This window comes from Engystomops pustulosus, chromosome 5 (genome assembly GCF_040894005.1).
Source record: "Engystomops pustulosus chromosome 5, aEngPut4.maternal, whole genome shotgun sequence".
Taxonomy (NCBI): Eukaryota; Metazoa; Chordata; class Amphibia; order Anura; family Leptodactylidae; genus Engystomops; species Engystomops pustulosus.
In genome coordinates, this window is record NC_092415.1 from 9,495,480 (window position 1) to 9,510,276 (window position 14,797).

Here is a 14,797-nt window from a genome sequence, read left to right on the forward strand (position 1 = left end):
CGGCTGGCTGGAAACCCATCTGGGTGCATAACATATCCCTCACCACGTGCCTCCTGTCAGGCAGATCCTCCTTAGCCCCCTTATGCCTAAACCTGACAACGTTCCTCCTCTTGAAGGCCTGGCCGGTGTAACTGGTATTAGAGGAGAAGAATGGGGAACCCCGACTCCAAGCATTCCCAGATGACTGACCCCTATCCTGCTGTGGGGGATGTGTGGGCCGGGGAGCATCAGTAGTAGGGGGCTGCTGACCACCCGGACCATGGGGCTCTGCTGTCTGTGGTGTAACTAAGGGGGGGAACTCCTCAGCCATAGATTGACCCGCTCCCTCCACAACAACATCAGGGCCCTCTGTGTCTCCAGTTTCCATAGACTGCACCTGAGATGCCTGCTCAGCTAGGACATTATCCACAGAGACATTAGCAATTTCAGACACTTCAGTAACAGAGATATCAGCAATTTCAGACATATCAGCAACACTATTAAGAGCATTAAGCTCCTGCAGATCACAGTCCTGAATGTCCTGCTCACATACACCCCTCACCACACAGTTCTGTGTAGATACACCCTGAGGTGCTACAGAGTTACCTTCTGGCGGGAGTCCAGAGTCCTCCTGAAGTGCACTGCCACCTGGGACTTGTGGTGTCTCCTCCACTTCACTGCTGTTATCAGGTAATAGTCCACGGACAGCTGGAACTTGCAGTGCCTCACCAGTGGTTGCTGGGACTAGTGGTACCTCACCAGTGGTTGCTGGGACTTGTGGTGCCTCTCCATCGGTTGCTGGGACGTGTGGTGCATCACCAGCGGTTGCTGGGACGTGTGGTGCATCACCAGCAGTTGCTGGGACGTGTGGTGCATCACCAGCGGTTGCTGGGGCGTGTGGTGCATCACTGGGAGCTGCTGCAGGACTTGGCTGTTGCTGTCTTTTCTTATACACGACTCCCTCCTCAAAAGGCAGTGTTGCTGGTTGCAGTATGGGTCTCACATGGGGCTGTGGGGTCTCACACCTGGATGATGAGGCCTGGTCTCCCTCAAACCTCTGCTGGTTCCTGTATGTCTCTCCCACTGGTCCCATCTGCTCAATAGTGGCCTCCATCTCCTGCACAATGTCAGCCAGTTGTTTGGCCAGTGAGTCCAGCTTCTTGTCCAGCAGGACCTGCTTCCCGGGGTTTGCTGCCCTCAGTTTGTAAGTGCAGTCTATCTGTTTCTGCAGGTGAAGTTTCTGAATTTTGAGCGTCTCCATTTTCCTCACCAGTCCTGGTATCTGAGCGGCCAGCTGGAGCTCCGGTGATGGGGGCTGCAGTTTGCTGCTGAGATGTTTGCTTGCAGGCCTGGATCCTGTAGCCACACTACCACCGCTCTTTCCTGGCCCCTGAGATTTTGGCACAGAGTCCTGGGACTTCTGGTGTTTTGCGGTCGCTGTAACTGCACTGGGGTCACAAACTGCTGATGGGCGATTGAGCCCCGGATGTTTTGCAGACACAACATTGGTGGTACCTCTAGATGTTCCTTCCTGGCCGCCTTTGGTCTCCTTTCCAGCTTGCATTCCCCCAGACCTGGTGCGCTCCGCTGGTAACATAACTCGCTGCTGCAGGTTCTCCTGGATGGTCTGCCTCTCCAGCGATGTCCTCCTCTGCCTGCCCGGGGTGGAGGTGGATGGTCTGCCTCTCCAGTGATGTCCTCCTCTGCCTGCCCGGGGTGGAGGTGGATTGTCCACCTGAGGCCTGGGATGGAGGCTGCTGCACACTCTCACTGTTTCTTGCTCTTGGACTTTCCAACAGCTTACTTTTACTTTCAGTCATACCTGGCTTCACCAGGTTCTTACATGTTCTTACTTCCACACCGACTGTCCTTCCATTACTGGAACTTGCACTGCTGCCACTGCTGCTTCCTTCCATAAAGACTTTTGGATTTACATCCCTTTCTTGAGCTGGCTGGTTGTTGTTTGCCAGATTAGGCCTTGGAGCCTGGGCCTTGCTTGGGGAGCTTCCCCGCCCAGGGTGGCCCCGCCCTGGGCTATCTCCAGACATGCAGAGGTCTCAGGAGCTCAAACCACGCACAACCTCACCTCTAGGAGGCAGGATTATAGTAGTTATATTCTTGTACATAGGGGGCAGTATTACAGTAGTTATATTCCTGTACATAGGGGGCAGTATTATAGTAGTTATATTCTTGTACATAGGGGGCAGTATTATAGTAGTTATATTCTTGTACATAGGGGGCAGTATTATAGTAGTTATATTCTTGTACATAGGGGGCAGTATTATAGTAGTTATATTCTTGTACATAGGAGGCAGTATTATAGTAGTTATATTCTTGTACATAAGGGGCGGTATTATAGTAGTTGTATTCTTGTACATAGGGGGCAGTATTATAGTAGTTATATTCTTGTACATAAGGGGCAGTATTATAGTAGTTATATTCTTGTACATAGGGAGCAGTATTATAGTAGTTATATTCTTGTACATAGGGGACAGTATTATAGTAGTTATATTCCTGTACATAGGGGGCAGTATTATAGTAGTTATATTCTTGTACATAGGGGGCAGTATTATAGTAGTTATATTCCTGTACATAGGGGGCAGTATTATAGTAGTTATATTCCTGTACATAGGGGCCAGTATTATAGTAGTTATATTCTTGTACATAGGGGGCAGTATTATAGTAGTTATATTCTTGTACATAGGGGGCAGTATTATAGTTGTTATATTCCTGTACATAGGGGGCAGTATTATAGTAGTTATATTCTTGTACATAGGGGGCAGTATTATAGTAGTTATATTCTTGTACATAGGGGGCAGTATTATAGTAGTTATATTCTTGTACATAGGGGCAGTATTATAGTAGTTATATTCTTGTACATAGGAGCAGTATTATAGTAGTTATATTCCTGTACATAGGGGCAGTATTATAGTAGTTATATTCCTGTACATAGGAGGCAGGATTATAGTAGTTATATTCTTGTACATAGGGGGCAGTATTACAGTAGTTATATTCCTGTACATAGGGGGCAGTATTATAGTAGTTATATTCTTGTACATAGGGGGCAGTATTATAGTAGTTATATTCTTGTACATAGGGGGCAGTATTATAGTAGTTATATTCTTGTACATAGGGGGCAGTATTACAGTAGTTATATTCTTGTACATTTCTGTTGCGGGGCCGATACACCACAATACGATTGCATGCGCCAAAATCCGGGGCAATTCATCGCAAAACGGCGCAAATTGGAAATATTTGTAAAAATCCGACGAAATCGCGGCCGCAGGATCCTTAGTAAATGTGCCCCATTGTCTCTATACCTAATAGCAATTTGCATTCTGGAGCCGTTGATGACACTTGGGGGGGGGGGGGATCTCCTGGGGTCTTGGAGCCATCGCTGAGATGAATGAATATTCTTTCTGCTCCGCACTAGTGTAACTTTATCCCACATGGATTGATGATTGATGCTTCATGTACATCTTATATCTTATCATGTCTGACGGTAAACTATTCCCCTTCTTATCTCAAAGCTTCAGAGAAGGTTTAAACATAATCTCCATGTAGTGGTCCCCAAGGACTAAACGTGAGTAAGAAATGTGCTACCTGCCACTGTGCTCCGGCTTTGTGCAGTCACGATGAATGAGTATGACACGAGACGTTGCGCTCTCTGATTGTTATACTCATTGACAGAAATAACTGGAACAGCACCCCATGTGGTGCGGCATGGTATTACAAGGCAATGTTTCTTTTGCCGTAGAGACATCACTGTGTATAAATCTTGTCCATGTCTGATGGTTAGAGCGATAATGTTGAGGGGTGGGTGACAGATCTTATGGATATCATTGGGGGGCATTTATCCTTAGTCAGGACATTTGTACGCGTCTTGTTTTGGTTATTTTGGGTCTGTTTAGTTTTTATTCAGTAGCCGCGCACTCTGCTGCGATCTCTTTTAAAGTTGTTCCTATGCATAATCTGAACTACAGTTTATTCGCGACTTTTTTTAACACGATTTTCCTAAATTGCCTCAATTTTTATATGCCCACATCTGGATTTTAACCCCTTAACGCCATGTGATGTACTACGCTGTGTGGGTATGGAGAGGGCTCACAGGCTCACAGGTAATACAAGGAGGGTGTTTGCTGCATATTGCAGCAAACACCCACCGATAAGGTTTGTTCCACACTTGCGGGTGTGATCCATGGCGCCATCATGGATTAGATCGCCGCCCCCCATGACGTCATTGGGGGCCAGCAATAGGTTGCCATGACAGCCTTGGGTCTTCCGAACACCCGAAGCTGTTTGGTTTTAACCTATTCATTACAATTTATGATTTGCATACTGTAGTATGGCAGTATATGGTAGGATCAATAAGACAACCTAGGGTTAAAGTACCCTAGAGGGGGTCTGAAAAATAGTAAGAATTTTTTTTTAAAAAAGTAAAAAATTCAATTCCCCCCCTTTCCCTAGAAGTCATATAAATAAACAGTAAAAATCATAAACATGTCCGGTATCACCACTTCCCAAAAGGTGACGTCCCAAAAAGGACGTTTTATCATTAAAAATAGTGGCCAAAGAAAAAAATACCACTTTTTTTTCCATTTTGAAAAAAATAAAAAATTCTATTAAAAGTGATCAAAAGCCCGTACAGCCCTAAAATTGGTAGCATTGAAAACTTCAACAAAAGTCTCAAAAAATGGCAGCACCCTCAGCTCCTTACACCAAAGTATGAAAAAGCTATTAGCGCCAGAAGATGGCAAAATATTTTTTTTTTTGTGCCAGAGTTTTTAATTTTTGTAAATGTATGAAAACATTATAAAACCTATACAAATGCAGTACCCTCCCCCCCAAATTGCTGGATTGGCTGTTTGTCTGCCCCTAGCAACTCGCCATGGTTATGATTGGCGAAAGAGAACTCCAAGGGACGTCCATTTGCAGGTTTGGCTGTTTGGCCGTCAATTTGACAATATGGGGGTCATTTACTAAGGGCCCGATTCGCGTTTTCCTGACGTGTTACCCAAATATTTCCGATTTGCGCCGATTTTCCCTGAATTGCCCCGGGTTTTTGTCGCATGTGATCAGATTGTGGCGCATCGGCGCCGGCATGCATGCGACGGAAATGGGGGTGGGGGTGGGGTGGCCGAACGAAAACCCATTTAACAAAAAAAATTTGTGACGCGCTTACCTTCACCCAGCAATGGATCGTGCACTCCGGAGAACCTCGGCGCACTTCAGCGCAGCAGCGCCACCTGGTGCACGTCGGAGGAACTAACAGTGAATGGCGGCGCTGGATCGCGAATGGGCCGGGTATGTAAATCTGCCCCATTGTGTCTGGGTCAGGCGGCCAAATCCGAGTGCAAAACCAGAATTTGAACATCAGGTCCATTCACTTGTACCCCTCACCATTACTTTCCGGGTTATCACGTATGTGTTTGTACTGTAATAAATTATTCTGAGACTTTTGACTAGTGATGAGTGGACCCAAACACACAGGTCCAGGTCCAGGCTGAAAATTGTGGTTCCGGTTCCCAAACTTCAGCAATAAGTTTAGGCTTGACTGAACTCGGGCAAAGCCAAATCTCAAGAGGTTCCCTCATCCCTACTTGTGACCTACCTTGTGTATATGGCTCTGTACATGGCATGAAGCTAAGGTACCAGCACATTGTCACTTCCTTCTCTTCTGATTGCTTGTTGTGTAAGTGATCACCTGCAGATGTGACATTTACCATAATCACGGGTTCTGGACAATGGGCTGGAACATTAGAGTACAGGACGGAGCGGTGCTGGAAGGTGTCGGGGCTGCCGCTGAGTCACTTGTTTTCTTCTGCAGGGACATTGCTGTAATGTTCTGTGTCATGACTGCAGAGGCTGAATACAGGGCTGCAGGTGACGTGTGATACAACACGGGGGTCTCCGTGTAATTTTATTAATGTGTTTATGTAGTGAGTAAAGCTGCAGGAAACCTCATGAGGAATAAGCAGGCAGCATGTTATAGAGCAGGAGGAACTGAGAAGATTGTACATAGTGTCCTATCTGCAGGCAGCATGTTATAGAGCAGGAGGAACTGAGAAGATTGTACATAGTGTCCTATCTGCAGGCAGCATGTTATAGAGCAGGAGGAACTGAACAGATTATACATAGAGTCCTATCTGCAGACAGCATGTTATAGAGCAGGTGGAGCTGAGCAGATTGTACATAGTGTCCTATCTGCAGGCAGCATGTTATAGAGCAGGAGGAGCTGAGCAGATTGCACATAGTGTCCTATCTGCAGGCAGCATGTTATAGATCAGGAGGAGCTGAGCAGATTGCACATAGTGTCCTATCTGCAGGCAGCATGTTATAGATCAGGAGGAGCTGAGCAGATTGCACATAGTGTCCTATCTGCAGGCAGCATGTTATAGATCAGGAGGAGCTGAGCAGATTGCACATAGTGTCCTATCTGCAGGCAGCATGTTATAGAGCAGGAGGAGCTGAGCACAATGTACATGGTGTCCTATCTGCAGGCAGCATGTTATAGAGCAGGTGGAGTTGAGCAGATTGTACATAGTGTCCTGTCTGCAGGCAGCATGTTATAGATCAGGAGGAGCTGAGCAGATTGCACATAGTGTCCTATCTGCAGGCAGCATGTTATAGAGCAGGAGGAGCTAAGCAGATTGTACACAGTGACCTATCTGCAGGCAGCATGTTATAGAGCAGGAGGAGCTGAGCAGATTGTACATAGTGTCCTATCTGCAGGCAGCATGTTATAGAGCAGGAGGAGCTGAGCAGATTGCACATAGTGTCCTATCTGCAGGCAGCATGTTATAGAGCAGGAGGAGCTGAGCACAATGTACATGGTGTCCAGGGGCGGACTGGGAATTTAAAGTGGCCCTGGAAAAAACTGTAAAAGTGGCCCCATTCTGTGGGCGGGGGTCAAAACAAGTAGGCGTGGCCTTGTTATGTGGGTGGAGTTACTAAACTCCATGCAAACTGTTAGTAGATGGTCTAAATCAACATGTACACCACAGAGAAAGACACTCATACTGCCTCCTTGTAAAGGAATAACACTTCTATTTTAAGAGCACACAACTTAATACTGCCATATATGTACACTAAAAACATACTACAATACCTTCTCCAATAAACAAGAATGTAACTGGTATAATAATACTACTGCCCCTGAGTAAAATATATTGTAATACTGCCCCCAATGTACAAAAATATAACTACTATAATACTGCCCCCTATGTACAGGAATATAACTACTATAATACTGCCCCCTATGTACAGCAATATAACTACTATAATACTGTCCCCATATGTACAAGAATATAACTACTATAATACTGCCCCCTATGTACAAGAATATAACTACTATAATACTGCCCCCTATGTACAAGAATATAACTACTATAATACTGCCCCCTATGTACAAGAATATAACTACTATAATACTGCCCCCTATGTACAAGAATATAACTACTATAATACTGCCCCCTATGTACAAGAATATAACTACTATAATACTGCCCCCTATGTACAAGAATATAACTGCTATAATACTGCCCCCTATGTACAGGAATATAACTGCTATAATACTGCCCCCTATGTAAAAGAATATAACTGCTATAATACTGCCCCCTATGTACAGGAATATAACTACTATAATACTGCCCCCTATGTACAAGAATATAACTGCTATAATACTGCCCCCTATGTACAGGAATATAACTACTATAATACTGCCCCCTATGTACAAGAATATAACTGCTATAATACTGCCCCCTATGTACAAGAATATAACTGCTATAATACTGCCCCCTATGTACAAGAATATAACTGCTATAATACTGCCCCCTATGTACAAGAATATAACTACTATAATACTGCCCCCTATGTACAGGAATATAACTACTATAATACTGCCCCCTATGTACAAGAATATAACTACTGTAATACTGCCCGCTATGTACATGAATATAACTACTATAATACTGCTCCCTATGTACAAGAATATAACTACTATAATACTGCTCCCTATGTACAGGAATATAACTACTATAATACTGCCCCCTATGTACAAGAATATAACTGCTATAATACTCCCCCTATGTACAGGAATATAACTACTATAATACTGTCCCCTATGTACAGGAATATAACTACTATAATACTGTCCCCTATGTACAGGAATATAACTACTATAATACTCCCCCTATGTACAGGAATATAACTGCTATAATACTGCCCCCTATGTACAGGAATATAACTACTATAATACTGCCCCCTATGTACAGGAATATAACTACTATAATACTGCCCCCTATGTACAGCAATATAACTACTATAATACTGTCCCCATATGTACAAGAATATAACTACTATAATACTGCCCCTATGTACAAGAATATAACTACTATAATACTGCCCCCTATGTACAAGAATATAACTACTATAATACTGCCCCCTATGTACAAGAATATAACTACTATAATACTGCCCCCTATGTACAAGAATATAACTGCTATAATACTGCCCCCTATGTACAAGAATATAACTACTATAATACTGCCCCCTATGTACAAGAATATAACTACTATAATACTGCCCCCTATGTACAACAATATAACTACTATAATACTGCCCCCTATGTACAAGAATATAACTACTATAATACTGCCCCCTATGTACAAGAATATAACTACTATAATACTGCCCCCTATGTACAGGAATATAACTGCTATAATACTGCCCCCTATGTAAAAGAATATAACTGCTATAATACTGCCCCCTATGTACAGGAATATAACTACTATAATACTGCCCCCTATGTACAAGAATATAACTGCTATAATACTGCCCCCTATGTACAGGAATATAACTACTATAATACTGCCCCCTATGTACAAGAATATAACTACTATAATACTGCCCCCTATGTACAAGAATATAACTGCTATAATACTGCCCCCTATGTACAAGAATATAACTGCTATAATACTGCCCCCTATGTACAAGAATATAACTGCTATAATACTGCCCCCTATGTACAAGAATATAACTGCTATAATACTCCCCCTATGTACAGGAATATAACTACTATAATACTTTCCCCTATGTACAGGAATATAACTACTATAATACTGTCCCCTATGTACAGGAATATAACTACTATAATACTCCCCCTATGTACAGGAATATAACTGCTATAATACTGCCCCCTATGTACAGGAATATAACTACTATAATACTGCCCCCTATGTACAGGAATATAACTACTATAATACTGCCCCCTATGTACAGCAATATAACTACTATAATACTGTCCCCATATGTACAAGAATATAACTACTATAATACTGCCCCTATGTACAAGAATATAACTACTATAATACTGCCCCCTATGTACAAGAATATAACTACTATAATACTGCCCCCTATGTACAAGAATATAACTACTATAATACTGCCCCCTATGTACAAGAATATAACTACTATAATACTGCCCCCTATGTACAAGAATATAACTGCTATAATACTGCCCCCTATGTACAAGAATATAACTGCTATAATACTGCCCCCTATGTACAAGAATATAACTGCTATAATACTGCCCCCTATGTACAAGAATATACATGGTATACAGCCCCTGGTATACAGCCCATAGCCCCTGGTATACAGCCCATAGCCCCTGGTATACAGCCCATAGCCCCTGGTATACAGCCCATAGCCCCTGGTATACAGCCCATAGCCCCTGGTATACAGCCCATAGCCCCTGGTATACAGCCCATAGCCCCTGGTATACAGCCCATAGCCCCTGGTATACAGCCCATAGCCCCTGGTATACAGCCCATAGCCCCTGGTATACAGCCCATAGCCACAGTAATACAGCCCATAGCCCCTGGTATACAGCCCATAGCCCCTGGTATACAGCCCACAGCCACAGTAATACAGCCCACAGCCACAGTAATACAGTCCACAGCCACAGTATACAATAACAGCCTCTGGTATACAGCTCCTGCCCCTGGTATAAAGTCACCCCCACGCCAGTACATAAAAATAAAAACACATTAAACTCACCTCTCCGACGCCCCGACGCTGCTCCCTTGCTCGATCCCAGTCCGGCCGCGGTGACAGCTCCGTACGGGCCGGCGTCGCACAGACCATGACGTCAGTTGCTTGCCGACGTCATGGTCTGTGCGATGCCGGTGCGTACATTGTTGTCACCGCGGCCGGACTGGGATCGAGCAAGGGAGCAGCGTCGGGGCGTCGGAGAGGTGAGTTTAATGTGTTTTTATTTTTACACCGGCCCCACCAGTACAGGACCGGCCCCGGACCGGCCCTAAACCAGTCGGCCCACCGGGATTTCTCCCGGTGGGTCTTATGGCCAGTCCGCCCCTGATGGTGTCCTATCTGCAGGCAGCATGTTATAGAGCAGGTGGAGTTGAGCAGATTGTACATAGTGTCCTGTCTGCAGGCAGCATGTTATAGATCAGGAGGAGCTGAGCAGATTGCACATAGTGTCCTATCTGCAGGCAGCATGTTATAGAGCAGGAGGAGCTAAGCAGATTGTACACAGTGACCTATCTGCAGGCAGCATGTTATAGAGCAGGAGGAGCTGAGCAGATTGTACATAGTGTCCTATCTGCAGGCAGCATGTTATAGAGCAGGAGGAGCTGAGCAGATTGTACATAGTGTTCTATCTGCAGACAGCATGTTATAGAGCAGGAGGAGCAGAGCAGATTGTACATAGTGTCCTATCTGCAGGCAGCATGTTATAGAGCAGGGGGAGCTGAACAGATTGTACATAGTGTCCTATCTGCAGGCAGCATGTTATAGAGCAGGAGGAGCTGAACAGATTGTACATAGTGTCCTATCTGCAGGCAGGATGTTATAGAGCATGAGGAGCTGAGCAGATTGTACATAGTGCCCGATCTGCAGGCAGCATGTTATATAGCAGGAGGAGCTGAGCAGATTGTACATAGTGTCCTATCTGCAGGCAGCATGTCATAGAGCAGGAGGAGCTGAACAGATTAATAAACTGGAAAACCCATCAATGGTTTGTGGTTTTTGGAGATATTGGTAGAGTCCTCTCTTCGCTCACTTGAACCTTAGGGGACAATTTCTCCGCATTTTGTGATTGGAGCAGATACTCGGCATGATCCGTAGATTCCTGGTCTCCCATTCCCTCCTGTTATGGGCCTAATTGCTGCAGCAGTGACATCCATTGCTGGGGATTTGTTTGACAGTCGGGTAATGAATAATCTGCCTCCTATTGTCACTTCCGAGGCTCCGGAGCCCAGTGTGTTATTTGCTTTTGTTCATTTACAAGTGAGAAAATTTGCAAAATTACAGATTCCGTTCACTTGTCACATGGAGAGAATTTCACAAATTAGATAATTTATTAGTAATGAGTTTTAGATTTCTTCCCAAAGCAAACGCTCAATTTTTAAAAGTGTGAAAATTAGGCGTCAAATTCAATGGGGAGAGATTATCATTATTATTATTATTATTATTTTTAATAATTATTATTATTTTACTCTATTTTTACAATATTTTTGTGATGGGCAGATTAAAAAAATGATAAAAGTTTCTGGGTTTATAATAATTTCTTATCAGGTGTGACCATACAGACTGCAGCCAGTGTTATGCATTGTCCCTGGAGAGATGTGTAACCAGAGCTTTGTGTTTGTTGTTAGTAGCAGCAGGACTGTGATACGTGGATTTATTTTCCAGGATTGTATCTTCTTCAAGTGCACTGGGGATGTTCCCCTTACACTGCTGTGCTCTGTGCTCTCTGCAGCCAGTGTTGGGTATTGTCCCTGGAGAGATGTGCAATCATACATTTGTATCTGTTGTTAGTAGCAGCAGGACTGTGATAAATGGATTTGTATCCCAGGATTGTATTTTCTCCAATTGCACTGGTGTTTGTGTCCTCACACTGTTGTGCTCTGTGCTTTCTGCATTCAGTGCTGGGTATTGTCCCTGGAGAGATGTGTTAGTAGCAGCAGGACTGTGATACATGGATTTATTTTCCAGGATTGTATCTTCTTCAAGTGCACTGGGGATGTTCCCCTTACACTGCTGTGCTCTGTGCTCTCTGCAGCCAGTGTTGGGTATTGTCCCTGGAGAGATGTGCAATCATACATTTGTATCTGTTGTTAGTAGCAGCAGGACTGTGATAAATGGATTTGTATCCCAGGATTGTATTTTCTCCAATTGCACTGGGGTTTGTGTCCTCACACTGTTGTGCTCTGTGCTTTCTGCAGTCAGTGCTGGGTATTGTCCCTGGAGAGATGTGCAATCATAAAATTGTGTCTGTTCTTAGTAGCAGTAGGGCTGTGATATATGGATTTATACTCAAGGATTATACTCAAGGACTTTTCCAAGCGCGCTGGAGTGTTGTCTCACACTGCTGTTCTCTGTGCTCTCTGTAGCCAGTGTTAGGTGTTGTCCCTGGAGAGATGTTTAATCAGACCTTTGTGTATGTGTTAAGTAGAAGCAGGACTGTGATATATGGATTTATATTCCAGGATTGCAGCTTCTCTGCACAGTTGGCCTGTCCTTACACTTGGAGCCCTATTCCTCTGCTTTGAGTAAAATCTGTAGCAGCTTGTGGTGGACTTATACAGCAGGCACATAGTGCAGAGGGTAGCAGTTCAATGCAGTGAGCTAAGGACGCAGCAGTGTGAGGACACCCCCATAGCACTTGGAGAAGCTACAATCCTGGAATATGCATCCATCTTTCATAGTCTTGCTGGTACTGACAAAATTTTGAGTAAGATGTTATCCAAATCCAAACTGCTGACAGATTCCCTTGAATTGTCCTGCTATGACGGTGGCCCCAGTGTGTCAGTCAATGTTGAGCCTCAGCTATGGACCAGATTTGCTTTGAAATGTTTATTCAAGATGTTCCAAAAATTCACAAACAGAAAGGAATATCTTCAGGATTGGGCATTGACCTGATCATCATGGACTTGGCTCTTATGGAAGAACCCAGCACCACGAGGAGGTCTAGTCTGGTATGAAGCCCCTTAAGCAGCCGATGTACCATGGACTCTGGACTTCTCTTACTGAATATTTTATCTACTCTAATAAGTTTCTTACTCCGGAGAACTCTATTGACCCCTCCACCAATCCATGGGGAATCCACTGAAGACACATCTTGATATTTCAATGAGCTTTAACAATTGACAACCTCATTAACTGGGAGACACATAAGGAGAGTTTCCTCTAATGAGACAACATTGATTTTGGCCATGGCTGTCGAGCTCTTCCATCGAGGTGATTGAGTGGGCATATTATTGGTAAAGAAAGCTTCCTAACCTACAAGAAATCAAAGGACCCATGAAGAGTCATACTGGTGGTGTCCTCCAGGTGGAGAGGCGGCCATGTTTGAGTGTATGATCAATCTCCAATATGTAATTACGCGATGAGGACAATTGAGCATGTTTCCCTGTCTACTGTGTATCTGAAGGACCTCAACCTTCTCCTAAATGTTCTAAGAGACTTACATTAAGACCCCAACATATTTCATATATCACTCAATTATCTTAATCACATCATTACATATTGGAGAGTGATCAAACACTCAAACATGGCCGCCTCTCCACCTGGAGGACACCACCAATATGACTCTTCATAAGGCACCAACCAGCTACCTTTATCTATGAACCTTCAGGAGAAGGTAGCTAGGTGGTGCCTTATGAAGAGTCATATTGGTGGTGTCCTCCAGGTGGAGAGGCGGCCATGTTTGAGTGTATGATCACTCTCCAATATGTAATTACGCGAGGAGGACCATTGAGCATGTTTCCCCGTCTACTGTATATCTGAAGGACCTCAACCTTCTCCTAAATGTTCTCAGAGACCTACATTAAGACCCCAACATATTTGATGGAAGAATATTGTTACAGGTTGTGTCACAGCTTCGTCAGAAGTCTTATCCAGTTGAGTTGCTATGAGTCCTTTGTGGCCATTCTTGCGAGGTTCAATGGTTAGAATTTTAGGTACCCTTAAAATCAGATAAGAGCAATGAAGATCCGTGTTAGATTTTAGGCTGTTTTTTAGTAATCCCCAAGTCCAAGTCCTGTTACCTCATCTATGAACCTTCAGGAGAAGGTAACTAGTTGGTGCCTTATGATAGATTGCATATAAATGAAATATTTCATGTTGGAAAAATGTTTTCTCTATTTTTGTGTTTCCTTTAATAGGTGATGACCTGAAAATACAATGTCGGAGGTACAGGGGACCATAGAGTTTTCAGTGGAGCTTCATAAATTCCACAATGTTGACTTATTCCAGAGAGGGTAAGTACACAATGTATCCACAATGACTTGTCGTGGTCCTACTTTTTGACCGTATCATGCTCCCGGTTCTGGGATGTCTCAGTCCTATACTAGTTCATTTCAGATATCCATTGGAGAAGAGAACTTTCAGAGGTATGCTAAAAAAATCAGTACAGGGTGACTCTGTAATAGGACTGAAGGGCCATTTTAATTGGAGATTCCCCATGTGGTCAATAGACTCGCAATCACATGATCATTGTGAATCCATATTAGAATGGAAACCTCCAATGATCTTAAGAACTCAGAACAAGAGTTGGTCATTGGTGTTAGACTTTCCAAGACTAATATCCCCAAAGGAGCCGATGTGACTTCCTAAAATTCGAAAATGTCCAATCAGAATCCCCCTGCAAGTAATAGGTGAGGGGGTCTTTTTTTTTTCGGTTTTGTCTGCAACATGGCTGCCATCTTTAAATATGCCATATTGGATCAAGACCAACATTTTCCAATGGGAAGAGATCATGTATCAGAGACCAAAATCATCTCAAAAATCATTTTCC

General features: G+C 43.8%; 1 protein-coding gene across 2 annotated transcripts in view; it reads left to right on the top strand.

The window, feature by feature from the left end:
* The window catches only part of FAM135B (family with sequence similarity 135 member B), a 120,666-nt gene that overhangs the window by 52,640 nt on the left and 53,229 nt on the right, over positions 1–14,797 (top strand). For both annotated transcript variants that reach the window (XM_072151141.1, XM_072151142.1), the window contains exon 2: positions 14,166–14,261. In XM_072151141.1, coding sequence (XP_072007242.1) covers positions 14,185–14,261 — 77 coding nt within the window. In that variant the 5' untranslated portion in view covers positions 14,166–14,184. The remainder of the gene's footprint in view (positions 1–14,165; positions 14,262–14,797) is intronic.